This window comes from Arachis ipaensis, chromosome B1, assembly GCF_059453495.1.
Source record: "Arachis ipaensis isolate K30076 ecotype BB chromosome B1, ASM5945349v1, whole genome shotgun sequence".
In the NCBI taxonomy this organism is placed as follows: domain Eukaryota; kingdom Viridiplantae; phylum Streptophyta; class Magnoliopsida; order Fabales; family Fabaceae; genus Arachis; species Arachis ipaensis.
Genome location: NC_142436.1, coordinates 38,477,778 through 38,503,314, shown reverse-complemented (window position 1 = coordinate 38,503,314; position 25,537 = coordinate 38,477,778). Strand labels below are relative to the sequence as shown.

The 25,537-nt window shown below is 33.7% G+C and overlaps 1 protein-coding gene and 1 pseudogene across 12 annotated transcripts; one reads left to right on the top strand and one right to left on the bottom strand.

The window, feature by feature from the left end:
* Positions 1-3,685: 3,685 nt before the first annotated feature.
* LOC107605531 (putative NOT transcription complex subunit VIP2) lies at positions 3,686-18,086 on the bottom strand (annotated as a pseudogene).
* A 2,669-nt stretch (positions 18,087-20,755) lies between these two features.
* LOC107628828 (sugar transporter ERD6-like 16) lies at positions 20,756-23,455 on the top strand. Of its 12 annotated transcripts, none has more exons than XR_015902327.1 (11): positions 20,788-21,020; positions 21,210-21,268; positions 21,351-21,725; positions 21,816-21,875; positions 22,000-22,026; positions 22,126-22,191; positions 22,338-22,429; positions 22,543-22,622; positions 22,698-22,780; positions 22,865-23,030; positions 23,149-23,455. XR_015902327.1 is itself a non-coding variant. In XM_088501355.1 (7 exons), exons 3-6 carry the CDS (start codon positions 21,630-21,632, stop codon positions 22,165-22,167), a joined length of 225 nt encoding a protein of 74 aa, XP_088357481.1. In that variant the 5' UTR covers positions 20,798-21,020; positions 21,210-21,268; positions 21,351-21,629; the 3' UTR covers positions 22,168-22,191; positions 22,338-23,455. The 12 variants fall into 12 exon arrangements, 1 of the variants encoding a protein (XP_088357481.1); XR_015902322.1 differs by having other exon boundaries at positions 20,794-21,020; positions 21,968-22,026; XR_015902325.1 differs by having other exon boundaries at positions 20,819-21,020; positions 21,968-22,026; positions 22,126-22,260.
* The last annotated feature ends 2,082 nt before the right edge of the window (positions 23,456-25,537 follow it).

The window sequence follows — 25,537 nt, the reverse complement described above, 5'->3', positions numbered from 1 at the left end:
TCCACACCAAAACTTTCCAAAATCACCAATCAAGCTCCAAAACACATATATACAAAGCCTAAGCCACAATATCATATAAAAACACAATAACTCAATCACTAAATCACAAAATCTCAAGTCTCTAGCTTAGGGTTGAGATTCTCACCTTACCCAAAGACCAATGGAGCTAGAAAAAGCCTTCTCTTCAAGTTAATTTGAGCCTACAATATCCAAACTCAAAAATCTCAACACTTTACCCACAAATTTTTGAAAATGAGGGCTGAGAATTCAAAGAGGATTCTGTGACTTACCTCAAGATTTCTTGGCTGGATTTTATAGAGCTCAACGTCGTGGTCGCGTGGCCGCAAACGGTGTGTCAATCGGAGCTCGGAGCGAAAAGATATGATCAATTGAAGTTGGAAGTGAAATAGGAACAAGGGTTCATGTTCTTCCTTCCTCCCCCAAGTGTTTTCAGCGTGTGTGTTTAGAATGGGGGGGAGAAGAAGGGCTGTGCCCTTCATTAAGTGGGGCATTGGGCTAAACCAAGGGCCTAATCTTGGGCCGTTTTCTTTAAAATTGGTGTCGAAATTCTCATTTCGAATTTCTCTACCACATTAAACCATAAAAACTTCATTTCTTACTTTCGAGAATATATTTTATTTTATGGGTTAATTAGCCATTAATTAACTGGATTTTACACTGGTTCCCGAGTTTGAAGAACAAAGTCTGTTCATTCTAACTTCAAATCTTTCCTTTCTTCCTATACAAGTTGTTCTATATTCTCAAATGTAGTGCTATAAATTTGATAGGTCTAGATGATCCTAAAACAATTCTTGGGCCTTTAGCTAACAAATTAAGGCCTACAGTAATCAGTTCTTGGATGGAGAAAAGAAAGGCATTACTAACAGAAATGCAGACAAAATGAAACAATTACTTGATAATTTGCAGAAGAAACTTGATGAGGCTTGCTAAAATGGCACAAACACAACTTTTGTTGTCTTTTATACATACAGTTTACTATCTTAATTGTTTTTTCTGTGTTTCCCTGCTGGCATTCTTTCTTAAACATGCAGCTCTATGAAAAAGCCTTGGAATTGTTTGAACATGATCAATCAACTTCTGTAAGTTCTGTTTTGTTTCTTAGAATTTTAATTTTTCTATTCTCACTGTTGAAATGTGCAAATTGACATGTAAATGGTGGCATGTTGTTTTACATAGGCATTTACTAAGGTATTTTTACATGTAAATTGAAATGTGCAAATTGACATCTAAGGTATTTATGCTTTCACCCTCATAAAGCTTTAGCAGAATTTGTTTGAAGCTACTAGATTCACTAATATACTATCAATAACACTGAAAATGTATTAAATATCAGATTGGTAGATCAATTGAAAATTACCGAAAATATTAATGAACAAGTTCTTTTCATCTGGAAGGAAAATTCTAATTTAAGTCCTGAGGAACAAATTTCCAATCAGGGGAAAATATTTATCAGAGTTGGCCTACCATCATGTTTTTGCTGAGATTGACCCTGTATCCCTTCTGCCAAAAGTTGTGTCATTAGTTTATATCCAGGTAACTTTGGTTGCTTCCACAGCCCCTCTCTCTTTCTGAAGCCTACCATCTCCTTACTGTTTTCTTCCACTTTTGTACAGTTTTACCATAAAGTTGTTCAAGCCCTTGGAAGGGCAATCTCTATTGCTATTTCCCAATTGAAGGTATGTTCTCTCTCTGTGGGTTAATATCACACTAAATATGAATATTTTAGGCTTATTTAGATTGTATCTATGATGTTAATATAGACAAATTTTGGCACCTTTAACAGGACTGTATTTCATGCAATCATATAATATTTTACATTAACATATCTCAAAAGTCCTCAGAGATTTATTTTTTCACGCTTTAAAACTTCTCAGGATAAGCTCGATGACTCAGCACACAAGGTATTGACGGATTATCAAGCTGCTACAGTGACTCTTAGCGCTATTATCAGCTGGTGATATGAGTATTACTTATCATGCTTGCTTGCTTGTTGCATTTTGTACATCTATTGGCTGAGTTCATTCAAAATAGTTGTCCCCACTAAATTAAGTTAGTTCAAAGTAGTAAACTAAAGGAGGAATTTTTTTTACTGAAAATGTAAGATTTTAAATTTCGTATAATAATATATATAAATTTTTATCTGTAAAAAGTAAACCTTTCCACTCTTGGTTTCTTAACAAATGTCCTGCTTGTTAGGAAAAAACTTAAATTTTCATCAACATTTCGAAAAAGCTAGATAAGAATTCTAGAGTTCATCCTTTTAATGAACTCTTTGCACAAACATTTTTAATAGAATCTTTTATCTTTAAAAAGTAGAAACAGAAACCGCTTACTCAGTTAACTTTACTCTGAAAAGCTGACCATGTCGGCAATCATGAAGAAGCAAAATATTCGTTTTTCTTTTAATATTATCCCTGTTTCTGGATCTCTACTTTATGGAAACAATATTATTTCGGGTGCCATTATTCCTACTTCGGCGGCTATAGGTTTGCACTTTTACCCGATATGGGAAGCGGCATCTGTTGATGAATGGTTATACAATGGCGGTCCTTATGAACTAATTGTTCTACACTTCTTACTTGGTGTAGCTTGTTACATGGGTCGTGAGTGGGAACTTAGTTTTCGTCTGGGTATGCGCCCTTGGATTGCTGTTGCATATTCAGCTCCTGTTGCAGCGGCTACTGCTGTTTTCTTGATCTATCCAATTAGTCAAGGAAGCTTTTCGGATGGTATGCCTCTAGGAATTTCTAGTACCTTCAATTTTATGATTGTATTTCAGGCTAAACACAATATTCTTATGCATCCATTTCATATGTTAGGCGTAGCTGGTGTATTCAGCGACTCCCTATTCAGTGCAATGCACGGTTCCTTGGTAACTTCTAGTTTGATTAGGGAAACCACAGAAAATGAATCTGCTAATGAAGGTTACAGATTCGGTCAAGAGGAAGAAACCTATAATATTGTGGCTACTCATGGTTATTTCCATATCACTGAATAATTGGAAAATGTATACATTGTAAATTACCATGTTTTTGCCCCCAGGTTTTATAGGAAGATGATTGTGCATCTGATAGAATTTTGAGTAAAAGGGAACTTCTGGAGAGTCAAATGTGGGATCTCAAAAGCTTAGTTTTGGCCAACACACAACAATCTTCATAAGTAACATTTCACACCTCAATCGAGCAGGGCTGCATTTCATACAACAATTATTCAGTGACGTCTAGTTCCTTAAGTGAAAGCTTATGACAATTGTGTAGACTAAAGAAAATTTTTACAATTTTGTTTTAGACAGTACAAAGATCATTTTTACTAATTCATCTCGTGCAAAGTTCAATACTCGGGTGTTTTCCATACTTAAATGTCTGCTTATCAAACATAAAATATTCTGAGCCAGAGCCTCAATGATACTACTAAAGAATTTGGAACCCAAAGACAATTTTTCATAACCATTTGTTAAAATACCAAGATAGTTATGGATTAGATCATTTAAAATATCAAGCAACATTCTAATTGTTTTAATATGAAAGCCGAAAGAAATTATTAATCAGAGAAAAACAATTTAGATTTTAATTCAGGAGTTCCTGCCAATATAAGTTTTGCTCTAGGAATATTTAAAATCCGTGACTGATAAACAAAGAAAGGTTACCAAGTATTGACTGATTTAACCATTAATTGCTCCCAAATTGTAACAATCCCAACATAATTTGGAAATAAGCCCTAACCACAGAAAAATAAAATATAAATAACAAAAAAAGGATGAATTGGAGGGTATGTGCATACAGCTCATTTAATTTGCAGCATATAATTGTGCTTCATCTTTGGGCATGCTGCAACCAAGGAAAAAAAGTGGTTAATTATAATACTAAGCAAGCCAATTAGAAACCAAGTAAGATGTAATTACAAACCTGTAGAATATGTAAAACAATGTTTCCACCAAAAACTTTGAAAAGTAACCTTGCTGCATCATGCAATAAACAGTAAGCCTAATGAAGGATTTGCAAATAACGAAATCGATTCTATAGCATAATTAAAAGACCTCACATGTAAAGCAGGGGGGGTTGATAAACTCCAATTTTGTGGTTTATCTTGTGCTTAATTTGGGGAATTTTATCACCTTTTCCCACATTTATTCAATGAAATAGCATGGTTTTGCCATTCTCCCTTGATTTGTGCTTAAATGTGAAAACATGCTTTTTAGGCCTTAAAATAGCTAAATTCAATTCACTTTAATTTCATTCGATTCCTTGATATGTTTGTTTAGTGATTTCAGGTTCATAAGGCAAGTATTGGATGGAAGAAGTGAGGAGAAAAGCATGCAAAGTGGGAGAACTCATGAAGAAATGAAGGAACCACAAAGCTATCAAGCCCGACCTCTTCGCACTCAATCGACCATAACTTGAGCTACAAAGGTTTAAATGAAGTGGTTCAAGTTGCGTTGGAAAGCTAACATCCGGGGCTTCGAAATGATATAAAATTTGCCATAGTTGCCTGATGTATAAGGGCGCGCACGTGCACTGTACTCATGCGCACCGATGGAGCACATGGTTCACTAAAGTGAAATCGTGGCCAGCGATTTGCAGCTCATTTTGGGCCCAATCTAACTCATTTCTGATGCTATTTCATGCTGAATTCAAGCTTGGGTAAGGGAGAAGTAATTGTTTGTAGTTTTGGCATCATGTAGGTTAGTTTCTAGAGAGAGAAGCTCCCTCTTCTCTCTAGAATTAGGTTAGGTTAATCTCTTCTAGATTTAGGTTCAATTACATGTTTTTATCTTCTTCTCTTTACAATTTCATGCTTCTACTCTTTCATTCTCATGATTTATAGTGTTAATTTCCCTTTTTCTCTCTTTTGTGATGATGAACTCTTGATGAATTTGGATCTCTTTTATGAAATTTATGTTTGATGTTCTTTTAATTGTTGATTTGAGTTGTGAATTTACTTTTCTTGCAATTGATAGTTGGTAGATTTATTATTCTTGCACTTTTACTATAATTTTCATTTGTACCCACCAAGTGTTTGACAAAATGCTTGGTTGGGCTTTAAAGTAGATTTTGAGCATTCTTGGCTTGGGAAGAGTAATTGGGCAATCTTGAGTCATTAATACCCAATTTAGATTGGTGATCTAGAGTTGTTAGTTAATATGATCTTCATTGACTCTAATCTCTTGCTAATTCCATTAGTGAGTTGATTAGGACACTTGGATTGAGATTAACTAGTCTTGTTTGACTTTCTCTAATGGAAGATAACTTACACCTTCTTCCAACATTGGGGATGACGAAATAAGATAAATTCTTGTTAAGTATTGTTATGATTAATGACTAGGATAGAAAGCCTATGATCTCAAACTTTGCCATGAATGTCTCTCTTTATTACTTGCTTCCTTTAATTACTTGCTTGATTTACTTTTCTTGCCATTTATTTTCTTGTCCTCTTATCAAATCAAACCCCCCCTTTTGTTCTTCATAGCCAATAATTGACCACTTTATTGCAATTCCTTGTGAGACGACCCGGAGTTTAAATACTTCGGTTAATTCTTATTGGGGTTTGTACTTGTGACAAAACCATATTTTAATTTAATGTGAGAGTTGTTTGTTAGTTTGGAGCTGTGCTTACAACGAAGTAATTCCTTTCTTTAGGAAGAAAATCTAGACCGACAACAAGTTTTGTATCAGGGCTGCTTTGCGTAATAACATTGTGGCACATTAAACTCTGGATCACCATGGAGACCCAAACGTCTTGTGTAGATTTTCAGATGAATTCAAATTTAATCCAAGTGTAGTAAGATCAATTCCAAGTGCAAGAGATGTCAAGTCTGGATCACTCATCCTTATCACACTTAACAAGCCAAGCAAACCAAATGGATATGGTGTGGATTGTGCAGTTTGCATAGCTTTCATGCCCTGATCCTGAAACAACTGATTTACGGCTGACATTTGAAGGCGGAACTGCGACTCCTTCTGGTGCTGTTGATACTGCTGGAGGATCTGGTCATACTGACCCATACTAGAGACTGTATTTGAAGAATTTAATGGCCTTAATCCAATCCCAGGAGGTCCACTTGCCTAGAAAAAATCCAGAAGTGGTTAGGATGTCTGAAATCTTGCTTCAGAATGAATATTAAAGTCAAGCAAACTAGAGAAAGAACGAGACTTATTCATTACAACAGCAATTTAGAGAGTTTGCAGACCTGCGAATGATAAGTTGAATGCGTAGATGGAAAAATATCTGATCCATGTAGATGGAAAAGATCCTGGTTGTTTATGGATGAAAATGAGACACCATCACTACTCACTGAAGGAGCATGTTGTTGTGGCTGTTGTGTACGATGTGATGAATATATTCCCCTCAAGCTAAAACCAGCAGACCTCCCCATCTGCATATTACAAGGATAGAATAATAAGTGAGGAATACATATATATATATATATATATAAAGATTTCTTAGTCTTTAAACATGCAACTCACCGAGAAATATTGAGATTGCATCATTGGAGCAGCGTTGTCATAAAGCTGTTCTTTCTGGTGCATATCCATAGCATAATCAGCATTGCCACTTGTAAAAATAAATAATATAATATGGTTACTAAATTAAAGATCTGCGAACAAAGGTGACCAAAAATAAGGAGAATCACTAAGTTGTCATTTAATCAAACCTCCAACAGTGCGGCATCATGAATTCCTCTTAAGGAGAATCACTAAATTGTCATTTACGAGACATTTTAGCATCCTCACTAGATATATAACCGATCATTCAATCACTTGATGAGATACAAACCAGGAAACCATATGCTTATTTAACACCTTACACGACTTACAATGTCAGAATATAATAAACAAAGCAATAAAACCAAGCACCAAAGGAACTAAGGCAGATATGCATGTAAATCCATAAAACTTTCCATAAGAGAAAGTGCATAATTCATTCTACAACTCAACTCTCTAAGAGGAGACTCTTTAAACAACAAATCATAAGGCAACTATACAAAGAAACTATTTGATAACATAAAACAGCCAAAATTGCTAGAAAAAAATGCATAACAACCAATCAGGTCACATATCTTCTCCAGTTACTACACCTTTGAATCTTGGAAAAGCTGGAAAATCTTCGTTTGCACCCAATTGTCCTTGAGGCCCTCCAGCAGAACTAGGTCAACCAGTCTGTTGAGAGAAGTCATTCATGTCAAAAGGAGAATTATCACTCGAGTTTACATCATTCAACATACCCATAACATGGCTTTGTGAAAGTGGACCACCAGCATTGGGATAAGAGTTTCCTAGCATTGAAATCGCCTACGAAGATCCTGAATCAAGAAGCTCTTGTCACCACAAAGAAATACTTCAAAACCTATTGTAAGCTCAAATGAGAATCAATCATAGAAAAAATATTTATGCATTCAACATGCATGAAAACAAATATAAATGATTTCATCAAGCATATTACATACAAATCTAAAACAACCAGCAGTTCTTTAACAGTTTTCAACATGTGGAAGCGAACAATGTGGTTGCATAGAAGAAGACCAACTAGTTGGACAAGCTGAACCAATGCAAACAGAAAATAAAGTCATCTTCTATATGGCTGCACTTGGACACTCATCATGCACAAAGCAAAAGCAATTAGGGGTCATTGCATGAGAACATCTTTATGGATAAGTATTGCTTCGACACCATTATAATGGACATCCATAAAAATACGTACCTTGTGGAAGCACACCACTCATCAATCGATTCTATCCCTGTACTCCTAAGCCAGCAGATCCACTGTTTGCACTCATCAATCGATTCTTGCCCACCTTGAGGTCGTGCATTGGCAGCATCCAGATCATGTAGCGTTACATCCTTTAGAGAAAAATAAAATTCCAAATCACAAGAAACTATTACCATCAAGCCAGTGTATCAAGCACAATCTTACTGGGTCTGAGCATCTAGATGTGTTTCTTTGCAAAACTTATCCAAATAATTTTTTTAGTGTTAAAAAAGTCAATGAGATCAAAGCATTTATGTCATCTGAATTGAAATCTATAAAAGAATTTTACCCCAAAAATACAAAGGAATTATGCTTATAGTCTATCCTTCCATGTACCGATCTTGATAATAATAATATTTGGTGAGAGGGAAGGATACCGTGAGGAAGGCGGCGATGTTTTGGAGGACGGAGAGGACACGACAGACGGAGAGAACGGGGCACCAAATGAGGTGGTTATGCTCAGGTGGAGACGACGGCGACGGAATGGGGGAGGAGATACAGAGAGTTAGGGTTCATTGTCTGGGAGCATGATTTGGGGAAGAAGCAAAGACTGGATGTTTAATATTTTAGTAAGTTATACAATTACCCTCTTTGGGCTATAATTTAATTACCAATAGTTTAACCATAGTTAACATAGTAACCAATTAAAGAGTGACATGTCAGAAAGAGTAATGTACATGTTATTATAGGAATGGTAGAGTAGAATTTACCAATCTATTATATATTCTAATTTTACAACCAAAATGTGTCACATGTCACTTTCTCATTCCAATAGGAATCAAATCTTTCCCTCCAAAATTAAGGAATTCTCCTTTCCTATTTACTAATTTTACAACCAAAATGTACTACATGTCACTCCCTCATTTCAATTGAAATCAAATATTTCCCTCCAAAATTAAAGAGTTCTCCCCTCCTCCATCTTCCTTTCTCTATCTCTCTCATTCCTTCAACCACTCTATCTATTTTATATATCATTATTAATATTAAAAACAATGACTAATTCCTAATTTGACAATCAAAATGTACAACACGATATTCTTTAATTGCATTAAAATTAAAATTAAAATATTAAGATTGAAATTGAAATATACCTATATTATGTATCATATATTACTATCTAATTTAATAATCAAATGTGTCACATGACACTCTCTTATTAAAATTAAGCGAAAATATTTTTTTCCAAAATTAATAAACTCCCTTCCTAAATTCTCTCATCTACCTCTCTCCATTTTTCTATTTCTCTTTACCATTTTTACTCTATATATAATTTATATTTTATATTAGTAATTTGATAAATCAAAATATGTCATCCGCTATTTTTTTATTATAATTAAAATAAATTTTTTTTCTTCCAAAGTTAACAAACTCTCACTCTCATTTTTCATCTTTATCTTTCTCTCTCTTTTCTCTCATTCTCTATTTTTTCTACCTTTCTATTCTACAGAAAACAAAATAATATAATTCAAATAAAAAATATTATTATTATTATATACATATTTTTTTAGTTTTTTATTTAATTTTAAATTTTCACCGCTTATCTTTTTAATCTATATTTTCATTTCTTTTCTTTCAAATATTTATTACATATAATTTGGAGAGAATACTAATGTTATAATTAAAAGTTAGAATTAAGATTCAATTGTTTTAAAAAAATTAGTTTTGAGTTAATTTTATAACTATTCGTATAATTTTTTTATACTAATATCTAATTATATTTATACATAGAGAGGGAGAAAAATATTATTTTTAAATAACAAGTATAAAAATTAATTATTTCTATTTTTGTAACAGACTTAATACCTAATTAAATATAAAAGTATACACGTTAAATTGTTTCAAATTTTAGATAACGAATGTTAAGATTAATTATTAATAAAAAATGAGGTTTTTTCATATAAAAATAATAACTAAATCTTATTATTTGATTTTTTTTATCTATAGATATATTGGTCTTCTTAGCCAAAGACTTTTGTCAATCTACGACTTTTTTTTATAAAAGTAATTTGATTTTATAAATCTTTTATGTCATGCATAATTTTTACTTTCAGAACAAAGTGAACCGTAGTTTTAAAAAATATATATTCCCGTCATGTTATTACGGGTAAAAATACTAGTTTGTAATCTAATATGGAAGCCAGAACGAAATTAAATGTTCAATTAGTATGTCACATAGATGAATGTTTTTTACTTTTTAGCTTTTACCATTGATATCTCATAATCCCTAGTTAAATTCTGCCTAGTGCCTGCTCTTTTTCTAATGAACCAAAGTATAATGCGATCACGCTCTGGTGCATTTCTTTGGAGGGGAAAAAATCTGACTTCTATTTTAGTATTTTAATAACAATTATTTTTATTAGTATTGTTACTTTGTGTTATCCTTGTCACATTAATTTAATTAAAGTACATTCCTTGCGACTAATGTTATTGTAGGCTGAATGAGAAATTGACAATGCACCATCAACTGTTTTTGTACTGTGACATGATTTTGTTGGTAAATTGTTTTACCAGTAACCAAGTGATTTGAACTTGACAATTGAGATAATAGTGCATATTCTATTTCTATCAAGAGTCCCGATACCCTTTTTATTTTCTCAGAGTCTCAAACTCCTAATATTCAAATTTAGAGGTTGTGGTTTATTGCACAGCGTTGACACCAAGAACAAACAGTAGAGTAGCTGAAGAGGGTGTATCATCATTCTGGAAGTTGAAATGTTTTTTAGGAAAGGGTCCATTAAAGTCTCCATCACCTCACACTCAAAGTGGCTCTTTTCGAAATCTGAGTTCTCTAAATTTGACTATTTTTTTTTATATATATTTAATTTATTTTTATGGGCAATAAGATAAAGCTGCATATATATGGGTTAGTGCAGTTGCATACTCATTAGGCGAAGATAGTGGGTCAATAGCTCAAAGCTATTTAAAGATATGATCAAAAGCATGACGCGACCCTATTCTAATTCTTGGAGAATATGATCACCTTAGAAGTGAAGAAACTATTTAGATTTTAGAATATGTGCTCATTCCCATACCAATTATCAATTATGAATAATATTTTAGACTACCGACAAAATAAAAATAAAATGGTAGGTATTCTAACATTTTATTTTATGGATATTGATTATCATAATTATATACACACGTGTTAGACATTATATCAACTTATAATTTTCATATTTCTATTATTAAAAAAGATGTAGATTCATTTATATCATACTTAATAAAAAATGAATTATAAATTAATTACCTTGTCTCACACAATTTTTTATTATTATTATTATCGATGGAGCTGTCACCAGAAGCTCCATGGAATAGTTTGTCCACAATGTTATATTTAGGTTTTAGACTTAAAGTATTCTAGTTTCAATGGGACATCAAGGCACTTGATTGTGCATGATTTGCTTTTAACTTTTAAATCATACTCTCATCAAATTTCAACTGGTTTCTTTCTTGGTTCTTGCGTCGTCACAAGAATCCAATATGGATGAGAAAGGTGTTCTTAGAGATTAGTAGTGGGACATGGAGAAAATTGAAAATTCCATCTTTAATGTTAATTTCTCCTATGAGCTTTTCATATGCAAGTGTGTGTAGAGTGTACAGCCTTTTAGGCACACCATAGATAGCTATGTGGAATTTCTTAATGCATATAAGTGTTTTTCTTTCTTTCCTTAATTTATTCTCCATCGACAATTACTTTCTTGGTGGCAATGAAGCTTTCAAAGACTATTTATTTGTTTTTTCTCTCCTGCCACAAGGCTGTCAAATAGTGCTATCAAGTTTCAATGGCTATACTCATCCCAACATCTACTTTATATTTTTTAGGAGTCTTTGCTATCAAACCCATTATCATGATCATTGTAATGATTCTCTGTTATTAGATTTTGATTTTATTCCAGATTGACTGTGTTGTTATACCTACTATCTTAGCCCACCCAAAAAATTTCAAAAAGGAAGCAAGCAAATAGAAAAGATCAGAGCTCTCAAAAGAAGGAAGTGCTTAACAAATAATCAACCTAATATGACTTTTACTTTACTTTTTAACATTGATTATTTGTGATGCAAATAACTCTACCATCAGTCCAATTAAATATATATATATATATATATATATAATATATATATATATATATATATATATATATATATATATATATATATATAGGTAAGATAACAAATTTCATTGAAATTGCATCACAACAAAATTCAATCTCTCAGTACGTAGGACTTGGAATTAGAATTGAAAATGAGTTAAGTCAATTCGTGAGTCAATTTGATTTTCACATGAGCTATATATAGGTAAGATAACAAATTTTATTGAAATTTCATCATAACAAAATTCAATCTTTGTACGTAGGACTTAGAATTAGAATTGGAAGTGAGTTAAGCCAACCCATGAATCAATTTGATTTTCACTTGATCTCATGAGTTTGCGAGTCACGCTCGATATTGAATTTGAGTTCATATATTAAATGTGAATCGAATTTAAATTTGAGTAAGCTTATAAACTTGAGTAAGTTCATAAACTTGAGTAAAATTTAATCCAAAATTTTAATTCACGTATTAAATAAGTTAAGCTTAAACTTAAATAAATTTAATTCATTAATGCGTTCCTAAAAGTTAGTATATACTAGACTTATATATATATAATACATACAACACTCCAGAATCTAGCTCACACCGGAGCCCCTAATCAGGAACCAATGCTAGCCTAAAGACAATAAAAGTCCTACTCCTCAGAAAACTATCAAAAGAGAAGGAAAAATATCTAGCTTCTAGAGTTGTAATCGTTGTTGGGTGTCATAAAAAAGGGATTTCTTCCTACTAGCATCTCATAAGTGGCTATTGGGCAAAGCCCCCGGCTCTCCATCTCCTCTAACTACACTATCCTTGAAAGAACTGGAAGCTAGGTTCATCGCCATCTGCTTCTCCCATCTAGACACCTCTTCGTCAGGGTCTTCCTACTCATAACAACTGGTCAAGAATCCATTGGCCACGGTCGGAGTGAGTGCCTCTCCTAAGGGTCCAAACTGCTTAGGTTAATGGGTTGAGGGTCTGGCTGAGGCTCTGGTGGCACATCTGGTTGAGGATCAAGCTAAAACCACTGTGGTAAGTCAAAATGGAACCATGATGAGGAGTTAGGCATAGGATCTACCTGAAAAGTGGCTAAGGCGAGAATGGATGATGTGCTCCTCGGGGTGCAAGTCGGCAAGTGAAAAATCATAAGGCATGTCTGGGTCGAACTCTAGGCTGAGAAGCGGGTGAGAAAAAGGACGGTCGTGAAGATGTACATGCATGTATGAAGTTCACTCCAAGTAATGGTACTACCTCATACTAGATCTTCGTAAATAAACATCTTTGGCATCTCAAAGAATAGCACTCCCGAACCCATCTTTAAGAACAGTGCATGGAAGGGTGAGAACCTAAGGTTCCGAACAAGATACATCGAGCTAACGATGTGAAGGTCTAGTGTGTTAGCTTAGGCTTATATCATTTCATTCTTAATTCCAATCAGATGTATACAAAATACCTTTATAAGAAAGTAGCAAGGAAATAGCAAACACGAGTTATAGAAAAATACAAGAGACAATCATAATGAATGTTAATCCATATTGTAGGTCATGAGTTCACGCGTCAATTGATTACTCGTAATCTGACATCACTCGAGACCTAGTCCAAATATAGATTTTCAATTGCGTACACTAAGCATACGTACATCATGGGCGGAACCATGTACATTTAGGACACTCGGTAATTGTAAGAATCCAATTTTTTATAAAATGATTTTTCAGGCTTTCTATGATTAGAATTCACAAAATCGGTGATCACTTCATTTTTAACGAGGCAGATCCATATAAAAAAAATCTTCATTCAAATATTGTTTTTCATATAGGAGAAAAAGTATTTTTTAATGATGACATTTAATCACCAGGTCTAAATTCAATCAATAAGAAATATTATCGGTATTCTTTGATCTGATTAACTTCACAGAAATATTTTAGAGATATTTTGTAGTTAAGATGATATAATAACCCAATTTTCTGTAATATAATTTCTCAAATTTCTGTGATTTGAATTCGCAAAGACTGAGAATTTTCGTTCCCTTCGTCTTGATGAGGCGGGCCCAGATAAAATATATTTATTAATGAAAAATAATGATAAATAAATAAGATTAACTAATAATATTTCTTGCATAAAGACTAGAATTCTCCGGTAAGATTTTTCAAGAATTCTGTAATAAAAATTCAAAAAATCTTATAAAAATAATAATGACAAAAAAAAACTAATTACTAATAATTCTTAATTAGTGTAGTATCAAAAAAATATCACATGAATATTTTGTGAGCTAAGACAAGTGGTGCGACGACTAATTGTTACGCCAGTGATAACGTTTTAAATTAATTGTCCAACGATTAAATTATCCAAAAATTTAAATTCATATTTTAAATTTATAAAAATCAATCAAACATAATAACCAAAAGGTTTCACTACGAATCAAAGGATCATAATACCAAACTTATCATATATTCATCCAATCACAGTCTCTGGCTCAAATATAATCAAATCACGGCCTCCGACCCAACACAAAATCAAATCATGACCTCTGACTTAAAGAATAATCAAATCACCACTCAAACCACCATGCTCCAAACTAACCAGTCACAATCATAATTAATAAAGTTCAAACACAATCAAGAGCAATTATAGCAAGTATGGTAATTAGCAGTTAAATAGAAATATTCACATAGGCAACCAAATGCAATATGCATACCCAAATAATGTCACATAGATGTAAATGATGCATGCCTGCCCTATGGCCAAGGAACTCATCTGTCGGTTATACAGCTGATAAACCGCTATTTTACGGTTTATTTTGTATTGAATTGAGCAGGTTTTATCCATTATTCTTACACTTATGCATATAAATTGCGTGTTTTAGATTTTCCTTCCTAATTCTGTGACATAGTTGAAAACATGTTTCCTAGGCCTTTAAACTGTCAATTTTAATTACCCTTTATTACCATTCGATGCCGTGATCTGTGTGTCAAGTATTTTTAGACTGTATAGGGCAGGAATGGCTTAAATGATGAAGAAGAAGCTTGCAAAAATGGAAGGAACATAAGAAACAAAGGTGATGACCAGCGAGCATCGACGCGTACGCGTACCTCACGCGTGCGTGTGATCTGGAGATTTTTACAGCGACGCGTGCGCGTACCTGACGCGTACGCGTGACACATGCAGAAGACCATCGACACGTACGCGTGACATGCGCCACGTGCAGAAATTGCAGAAAATATTGGGAGCGATTTCTGGGCTGTTTTTGGCCCAGTTTCAAGTCCGAAAAACATAAATTAGAGGCTGCAGAGTGGGGAAATCACATTCATTGATTCATACAACTTTCATTCACATAATTTTAGGTTTTAGATGTAGTTTTCTAGAGAAAGAAGCTCTCTCCTCTCTCTAGGTTTTAGGATTCTTAGTTTTATTCCTTCTCAAATTCTGAATTTTATCTTATTGCAATTTAGTTTCTCTTCTACTTTTATTTGTTCTAGTACTTTAGTTTATCTATTTCTCTTATTGATCTCTTTATGTTGCTATTTTAGTTTATGAATTCTCATGTTAGATTTGATTTTCTATTTAATGCAATTTGAGGTATTTCATATTTATGGTTGCTTCCTTCAATTTATGTTATTGATGCTTTCAATTGGTTGTTTGGATTTTATTATCTTTTATTACTTTTCTATGCTTTTATGTTGTTCCTTCCAAGTGTTTGATAAAATGCTTGGTTGGATTTAAGTTAGTTTTTTATGTTCTTAGCTTACATTGAGTAATTGGAGACTCTTGAGTTATCAAACTCTTTTGTTGATTAGCAATTGAAAGTTGCTAGTTGATTTGGATCCCTCTAAAGCTAGTCTTCCCTTAGGAGTTGACTAAGACTTGAGGAGTCAAATTGATTCATCCACTTGACTTTCCTTCATAGTTAGAGGTTAACTAAGTGGGAGCAATGGACAATTGATGTCACAATTGTTAAGGATAGCTAGGATAGGACTTCTAATTCTCATACCTTGCCAAGAGCTTTATTAGCTATTAGTTTAATTCTTGCAATTTACTTTTCTTGTCCTTTATTCAAAACCCCAAAAAGATACAATCTCATAACCAATTATAAGTACACTTCCCTGTAATTCCTTAAGAGACGACTCGAGGTTTAAATACTTCGGTTATTATTTTTATAGGGGTTTGTTACTTGTGACAAACAAATTTTTGTATGAAAGGATTCTTTGTTGGTTTAGAAACTATACTAGCAACGAGAATTTATTGTAAAATTCTTTACTGTACAAAAATTCGTTCATCAACAGCCAAACCCAACATGTCTAGTAGCAAATGCTGGACAGTCCTTCGGTGCACGCATCCCCAAGAGGTAATCACTTTTCTTGGAGAAAATTATCCGGAAAGGTCTAAGTGTCCGGCCACATCTTGCGATGGAGGGTCAACAAAGTCTCAAATATCAACCCGGAGCAAGTGGGGTGAACCACTGCATGTACCTAGGGAGTCTCAATCTCATTCTGGAGCAAATAGGGCGAATTACTGCATCTACCTAGGAGCCTCATATCTCAACCTGGAGCAAGTGGGGTAAACTACTGCATTTACCCAGGGAGTCTCATATCAATCAAATTTATTCTCATCATTCAACCACATCAATTCACCTCTTTAATCACTTCCAACTCATTCCAATCTCAACTTCTAGGAATTGGAACAAACCATTGCATCTACCCAGGAAGCCTCATATTTCAATTGAACTTATTTTCACCAAAACAAAAGTCCCAATTTAACTTCAAAACCATTTCTCTTTTAAAGACTCATTTCAAGTAACCAAAAACCAACTTTCACCCAAAAACTTAGTACATTCAAAATCATTAAACTATTTCCAAGTTCATCCTCTTGAAAAGTAAGCTTAATCCTCATCTCTACTCAACCAAAAATTTCAAACTAACTTTAAAACCTTTTCAAGTTCAAACCTCCTTCAAAAGACGCAAAAATCATCCTCTTTGCAAATGAAAATTTTAACCGAAACACTATAACCAATTATTCTTTAATAATTACTTTAAAGTTCGTTAAAACACCCCAAATCATATTTTTTTCTTTAGTCAAATCAAAAATCAAATAAAATAATTTTTAATCAAATTAACCAAAATAAAACTTTCAAATTCTCATAAAATTTTGTCAGCATCTCCTCTAAAACTCAGACTTTGCCAGCCTTCTCAGGTTCCAATCAAACCATTTCTCAAATGCTTCTCAAATCATTTCCAATAAGTCAAAACAATTCCAATATCAAATAATTTTCAAATCTCAAATCATTTCCAATAAATTAAACCAATTCCAATACCAAAATTTTTTCCAAATCTTAAATCTTTTCCAATTTAAATAATTTCCAATATCCAATCATTTTCAACATTAAATCATTTCCAATGTCAACTCAATTTCAATGTGAAATCATTTTCAATATTAAACCATTTTTGAATATCAATTCACTTCCAATATCAAATCTAAAAACCAAGAAAATCAATTCAACAAAGTCAACCAACAAACCAGAATACCTAACCTTCTCAAATAGTCAATAAATTAACCAGACAAATAATTACATTCATCCAAAAAGCAACCCAATTCAATCCATAAGGCTTGCAAAAATCACAAAAATATATTTTTCGTATGGATATCCATTTATTACAATTCCTGTAAATAAACTTGAGTTTAAAAAAAAGTCCCTACTTTAAAATGCGTCAAAACCCCTTTCTACTAGCCTGCAACATCGGTAGTTGCAACTACAGCTCCATACCGCTTCCACAATAACAACAACAACTCCAATCACGACATGCAACAACAAGAACTCGACCCTACGTATTACCAATATCTCATAATCTCTAACGGATTATAACAGAACACTGATTTCAAGAGATTTCGGAAACAAAACATTTACCAAGAAGACAGGAGTTCCAGCGGTGGTTTTTGGTAGCCACAGCCATGGTGGCGCAGCTTCTAGCAGCAGTGGCGGTGACAGCAAAGCACAAATGGCAACGACACTCCTCCTTTCTGTGACGACAACACACAGTGGTGATAGACCCAATGGCGGCGATGACGGCACATGCAGCGGAAACTCCTTGCGGCGACGAAGCTAGCGGTGTTGTTGTCAACCCGCATCGATAGTGACAGATCAGCGGTGATGACGCGGGCTCCATTGGCAATGACGAACCCAGCTTCGACAGTGATAGCTCCCTTGTGAGCTCCTTCTCTCTCCTCCGTGAACTTTTCTCTCTTCCCCTCATGCTTGATAACGATGCTCCTCTCTCCTATGCGGCTGGACGTCATCGGCGAGCTCTGCGATGGCTCTCTTTCTCTTCTCCTCCCTTCCCGTTGCAGATTTTTCTCTCTCCTTCTCTGATGCTGTGTGTGTGCGCGCGTGTGTTTTTGGTGTGTGTTGTGCGAAGACGAAGTATGGGAAAGGGGGCGGCGGACTGAAGAAGAAAAAGGGGAGGGGGTGAGTGTGTTATGTGTAATGGAATTAAGGTTTGTAGAGTGTAAATTAGGGTTTTTATTTGGGATTAAGGTAGTATAATAATTTTAATAAAAAATAAAATGATAGAGTAATAATTTAAAACCAAATTAAATATAAAATAATTATCTTTGAAAGATCATTTAATTATCAACTTGTAAATTATTTTCAAACAAATACTAATTCAATAAAAATTGGAGATAGTTAAATTAAGACTCCTTTATTTATAAAATAAAGTTCAAAAGCTTAATAATCAAATTAAACCACATAAAATTTTTATTATTTTTCAATTATTAAAGCTCTAAATTATAAATAAAAATTGCCCAACTTATATATAAAAATCTCTAAAAATATAATCTTAAATAAATATAATAAATCGTAAGTAACTTATTATTTAATTTCAAAAATTCGGGGTCTTACATTCATCAATTATACATAATCATACAAGAGCATACATAAATATCACTTTCATCATAATAACATATCAATCATCATCATCATCAACATACTTAAAGTAGTAGCATACTCAGCATGTAATCTCGTATTTCATTATCAACATTTATCATTCACATAATCACAAACATGCAATTACACTAGTCTAATCGCTACCTCATTGGAGTTCACTCTTTCTTACAAAGTCGGTTCTAACTTTCTCTTCCTCTCTTCGGTCAGAGCTTCCCTCCAAGCTCTGACCAGCTCCTTCTTCACCTTCTTGATTTTTCCTTCCTTGGTATCATCATCTCGATGAAGGTGTGTGGCTGGAGGCTTGAGGATTGGCGTGGAGATGTTGAAGGTGGAAGAGTTTTCTTAGTCTCTCGATTCTGCTCCCTCCCTCTCTTTTCTTTAATTTCTTTGCTTTGCATGGAATGAAGAAGATGGGAAGCATTGTCTAGTTATACATATGAATGAAAGGGAGATGAGGTAGTGAGGAGAGCTTCGTTGCTATCCCCTCTGAGCAACACCTATGTATGGGCCATCAATGCAAGATGTGACCAAGAGGTGGAATCATGGTTTGAAAGCTTCCATTGGTTTAATCAGGAGAGGAAAAGAGAGTGGGATTAGGGTTGATCAAGGTTAGTGTTTTTTGGGTGTTATAATTCTGATAATGGTTATATTAAACCAAGGAAAAGAGTAGTTCAATGTGTGTTGGTTAATGGTTAGCCTAGTAAGGGCGTTTTTAAAAAAGTGATATTGTGCTATCTAATTTTAATGATGTATCTAAGCTTTTCTTTAATTAATTCATCAAATGAATAATTAAAGATATATTGATTGATCAAGAAACTTGGTTTTAAGCTTGTGATAATAATTATTCCGTAGAATAATTACTATAACGGTAATTTTCAATTATCGGATCTCGTCGTCAGAAATTTATAGAAAAACTTTAACTTGGCAAGTAAAGTCTAACTGTAATTTCTCTTAAATTTCTGTTTAGGTTTGATGAGAATAAGATTGATAAGGTGTAATGATAAAATGTGGATAAGAGAAAACTATGCCTTTATAATGAAGAAAAACCAGTTTCATTATGAAAGAGTAGAGTTGGTTTGGTTCGATTTAAGTTTGGCTAGATTTTTCGGTTCTTTATTTTTCTTCTAGATAATCTTCCTAGTGACCTCATGATTTTTGGTTGAAGATAGCTTCCTTGATGGTTTGGCCAAATTGTCAACAGAAAAAGAAGGAAACCATTTAATGATTAAACCGTAAGATTATCATTTTTAAACTGTATCGGTTTAAATAACCGGTATCTGACATATTGGCAGCAGAGAGTATATCATCCTCAAATCAAGGTTTAGAATGTACTACTAGAGCTAATTTAGTTTAAGAAAAGCTAGTAGTAAAGTTTTCATAGATGAATTTTGACTCGGTGTCGAAATTCACCGTTATCGATACGGTTTTTGGTTTGTGACGCTTTTATTTCTTATTATACTTTCTTTTCTTCTCACTTTTTTATTCTAAATCCGCTTTATTATTTCATGATGAGGTGACTCTCGGATATTTATCGAATTCTCATCACAGAATTTTCCAAAATAAATTCTGTGAAAAACGGGGTGTTACAAAATGCAGAAATAGTATACAAACAGAGAATACAGAAAGCACACACACACACACACACACATATATATATAGCAGGGAAATATGCACAAAAGTATGATGCATATTTGTCCTACGTAGGCCATGAGCTCACGTGTCGGTTTACACTACTAGAAAACTACTTATTATAGACAGATATTTCCGACATATTTTATCCCACAAAATATAGACAGATTTTCCGATGGATTTTCCATCGATAACAAAAAGAATGAATTTTCACAAATTTAACTGACAGATATAAAAATCTGTCTATAATTTCCTCTGTAATGTTGCCATCTATTTTATGGAAACTAATTATTGACAGAAAATCCGTCGGTAAGAGAATTAGTAACCTTGCGTGTTTCTCTTTTTATCAAGGGTTAATTAGGTTTTGAGCTCCTCCTATCATATACATACATCGCTCATAGAGAACGCCTCATCCATCTCTTCCCAATCGTCTCTCCATCGTCGTCTGCGGCCTCCCCTCCACCACTCCTTCGATTTCTTCTTCCACCTTCACTCTCTCGCTTCTCTTACTATTCAATTCCTTGAGCAACGATCTCTTTTTCTGAACAATTTTTCCATCGGTGAACGCATCTCTGTTCTCTTCTGAGCTCGTTCCGATTCGCAGCCATGAATTGTAAGTGCTTCCTGCGTTATTTTCCCCATTTCTCCTTCAATTTTCCATGGAATTGCTTCCTGAACATTTTTTACTCCACCTTAATTTAGATCTAACGTTGTTTCATTCAATCTTATTAATGTGTATTTTAATTTGTTTTTTCATTCAATCTTTTTTATTTATTAAAAATTTGTGTTGGCGGTAGCACAGGTTATGGAAGATTGGATACAATTATATCAGCTGGATACATACCAAGCTCAAAGTGTTAGGTAATTTTAACTACTGGATAAAATGCAAAACATTTTCTCAAATTCCAAGTGGATCAGTTCATTTTATGTAATTCTATTGTAGGTGTGATGCTAAGAGCTTGGAAGATACACTGATCAAGCGTGTGATGGACCTGAGGAGGTCATTACAAGAACCCTTGATCCTATTGCAGCTGTTGGTAGCAGGGATGCATTAGCCAAATTCTAAATCTATCATTGGAGTTCTTGATATCTATGGGTTTGAAAGTATTAAATTCAATTTATTCGCTTATGCATCCTTACCATAGAACTTCATATCTCAACTAATTTATATCATGCTGTTTGAACTTTGAAATATTAGAAAAACTGATTCTGTTTTGGGGGGATGGCAGTTTTCCATGTTTGTTCTTTAGTAACCATTGGTGCAATGCTCGGGGATGTAACGAGTGGCCAGATTACCGATTTCTTTGGCCGGAAAAGGGTATGTGAAATCTAAATTCCAAATAAGTTTATGCAGTTTATAAGGGACTTTAAATTTTGATAAATAATCCTTGTTTCTCATGGGAAATAGGCAATGAGAATGTCAACAGCATTTTGCATAACAGGATGGTTAGCCCTCTTCTTCTCAAAGGTATGCATCTCATGCAATATATAAATTCATCTCCTAAAAATATGTTATCAAAATTGAAATGAGGTTCAATTTGTTATTTTGTCCGCTTCAAGATCCTTACTCGACTTTGGAAGATTTTTCACAGGATATGGAATTGGAGTTATCTCATGTGGTAATTAACTATATTATATTATAATATTATCAATATTTTTATTTTCCTAATTAGAAGCTTTGATAGAAAGCTATATCTTATGTTAGCAAAATGGAACAGGTTCCTATATATATAGCTGAAATAGCACCAAAGAATCTTTGAGGTGGACTTGCAACAACAAATCAGGTATGAAAGCATTAGGAATGATCATATTACTTGTTTGATGATTAAAATGTTGAAGCACACCATTGGCTGGTAAGCATTGAGATACATTAGTACAATCTTAAAGAGAGTGATGCAAAATTGTATTAAAAGTATATATATTTTTTCAGCGAAGGTTGGTCTTGAAAAGGAATTTCAAGGAGCATTAAGGAGACTTCAGGAAAAAAATGTTGATACTTCTCAAGAAGCTGAAGAAATTCTTGTACTTTCTTAGCTCCAATCATTAACTTATTGAACATGGTTAAAATGTTTCTTAATCAAGTTGATATGCTTGATCATCTGAGCTCCCTTTTCTTAACTCATTTTTCTTATAAGACTATATTGAAACTCTCCAAAGCATTCCAAAAACTAGGCTTCTGGATTTGTTCCAAAGCAAACACGTGCAATTTGTAATGGTAAGTGGCACAATATTCATACATACCAATTTTTGTATATTTACTCAGATTTCTAACTGTTTGTGATGATTTCAGATTGGGGTTGTATTAATGGTGTCAACAATCTGTTGGAATTAATGGTATTGGATTTTACACATATGAGACTTTTATAGCAACCAGTAAGTAAATATATGTAGTGGATGCATGATGATTTTAAAAAGCCAATATAATGTTCTGTGTAATTAGTCTCCTATAACTTGCAGAGGTATGTTGGTTGCACAATCATGACATTGGCATTATTAAGTGCATAATGATCTAGTATGACAGAGTTTTAATTTTCTAAAGATTCTTTCCATGATGGGTTCTTTGCGTCCACAATCTTAAAAAAGGAAATCAAAATGGGTAGTGATAAGGCAGAAGCTTTTGCAGGTGAGAATATTTATTTAGAAATGTTGTTTGTCTGCAATAGGTATTGTTGTGGTCATAATGGTGCATAAGGAAAAGATTCATTAGATGGATTTATTAGTATCATCAAATGCTTTTACAGGAACTAAAATTAGCAGAAGCTACTATAAATAGACTGCAGACAGTTGGTTTCACTGTTGTTCCACTACCACCGCTACCGCCTCAATCTCTTCGGATGAGGACTATGATGATGATGGGGATGAAGATGACACTGAGGACTATAGCTGATAAATTTAGTATAGTTGAACATTACACTGAGTTTATGTTTTGAATAATAGTTGATGTATCAATACACTTTGTTGATGTATGGTTGTTACTTATTATTATAGTTGATGTATCAATACACTTTGTTTATGTTTTGAATTATATTGAATTGCTTGTTTATAGTACTTTTCTTTTAGTTTGATAATATGATGAATTTATTTATTTTTTAAAATATTATAAATATTCGAAGACAAATTACATAAAAATTTGTATTTATTAAATTTATATTTATTTTGAATGAAAATAGATTTATTTTGTAATGAAAAAATCTAAAAAAAATACTATTTTACCTTGCTGATGGATTTACAGACGAATTTTATGTCTGTATTCAGAATTTGGAATGCTTTTCCAAGACTCTAATTACCGAAATCCGTCAGAAAATTTGTCTCTAATTACCGATGGAAAATTCGTCAGAAAGTTTAACGTTCTGGAGAATGGAGGGGAGAATTTACTGAGAAAAATATGTCGGTAACTGGTAAAAAACTGTCAGTAAATTACCGACAAAAAAAATCTATCAGTAAATAATTTCCGACGAGACTTTTACAGAGGGATGGAATCTGTAGGTAATTTCATCGGTAACTAAAAATCCGTCTATAATAAAGACCAAATCTGTCTGTAATAAGCAATTTTCTAGTTGTATTACATTCTGCAGCCCGACATTCCCTAGGAACAAGTCCCAGATATGTCTTTCCAATTGCATCAACGCATACAACTCGTATGGCCGAAGCCACATCAGTTGGCTTGAAGTCGTGTGGTTGAAGGAACATCAGTTGACTTTTAACACCATTTCTACTGATATGCGTACTTCTGAAAAGCAGTTTTCAGTTTGTAGGCGTCCCCACTATACAATCGACACCAAGGCCCATTTAACACTCACATTTCAGTTTTCATTTTCTATAAAGCCTTTTAGTTTTTTTGGTTCTTTCTCTATTCCTTTTCCTTAATCATTCCTTTCAGTTATCAATTTTCAACCTCTATAACTCCTCTTTTCGAGCCTCTCCCAAGGTATTTTATAGAAAATTCCCTAAAAATTCGACTAATAGTTATATTTCTACGTCTCTTATTGTAACACCCTACCATACAGAGCTTTACGCTTAAGTCGTAAAGCAGAGGTGGCGAGATATTACGACCTCTAAAAGAAAGGACTTATATAAATATATAGATGAAAGAAATTATATCTATGAGCCTTGAAGAATAAGCTAAACAAAGCAAAAATAAAAAATCATTTCACACTCGCGTGGATAATCGTAAAACAGATAGGTAAGCTCAAAAGAAGGTTGAAAACAAAATATATAGATCAGAGTTCCAAAAATATAGATATCAAGCTCCATACTCGACCTGCGAAACTAAAGCCGGCCAGAGTATATATATATATATATACAACCCAAAATAAAACTCAAACTACATAACAAGCACCTGTTTCTCCAAGTTAACCTCTAAGAGGGACAAACATAAAATATATAAAAAGGAGAATCTATATACATATATACATATCATAAATACAAAATACAACATCTCAAAATAACCAAACTTCGCTTGCATAGGGAACTCCGGACGCTCAGCGAGGCACATCTCGACCTGCATCTGAAAACAACAACATAGATATGAAATGAGAACCGGAGGTTCTCAGCATGGTAATTGTGCCCACATACATAATATATAAGGTCCCGGAAAAGCTAGAGGCAATCCTAGAACTTCCACACTCAGATTTAAATCTTAAAGTTTATAAATGGAAAACCATAAGTAGGGTAGCTTGTCTAAGGTTCTTATTTCTAAAAAACTCCGGTGCACAGACAAGCAATACAGACAAAGCAAACACAAGTAGGATATAGATACAGCAGGTAGCAAATATAGTAGGTAAGCATAGTAATCACATAGGCAAGCCCAATTAATACACAATCAAACAAAATACACATATGCATATGATGTATGCCTGCCATATGGCTGATGAGTCTCATCTGTCGGTTATATAGCCAACCCGTCATGTCTGGTAGCTAACCCGAACATCGTCCTCTTGAAAACTGGTGAGCAGTACAGTACCACAATCCCCACCATCTGCGAGTGGTAAATAACTTCGATCCCCACAGACAATTTCAATTGGAAAACAACACACACGTGGGCGGTAAATAACCATGATCCCCACAAAATAATTTTCATATCAAATTCATCCTTTTCATCATTCAATTCATTCAATAATTATCATCATC

Excerpts from the sequence above, each read along its gene's own strand:
- LOC107628828 (XM_088501355.1), top strand. The coding sequence starts at position 21,630 with ATGGCAGTTTTCCATGTTTGTTCTTTAGTAACCATTGGTGCAATGCTC. Across the intron at positions 21,726-21,815 it reads ATTTCTTTGGCCGGAAAAGG|GCAATGAGAATGTCAACAGC; the intron begins GTATGTGAAATC and ends CATGGGAAATAG. Across the intron at positions 22,027-22,125 it reads AATTGGAGTTATCTCATGTG|GTTCCTATATATATAGCTGA; the intron begins GTAATTAACTAT and ends AAAATGGAACAG.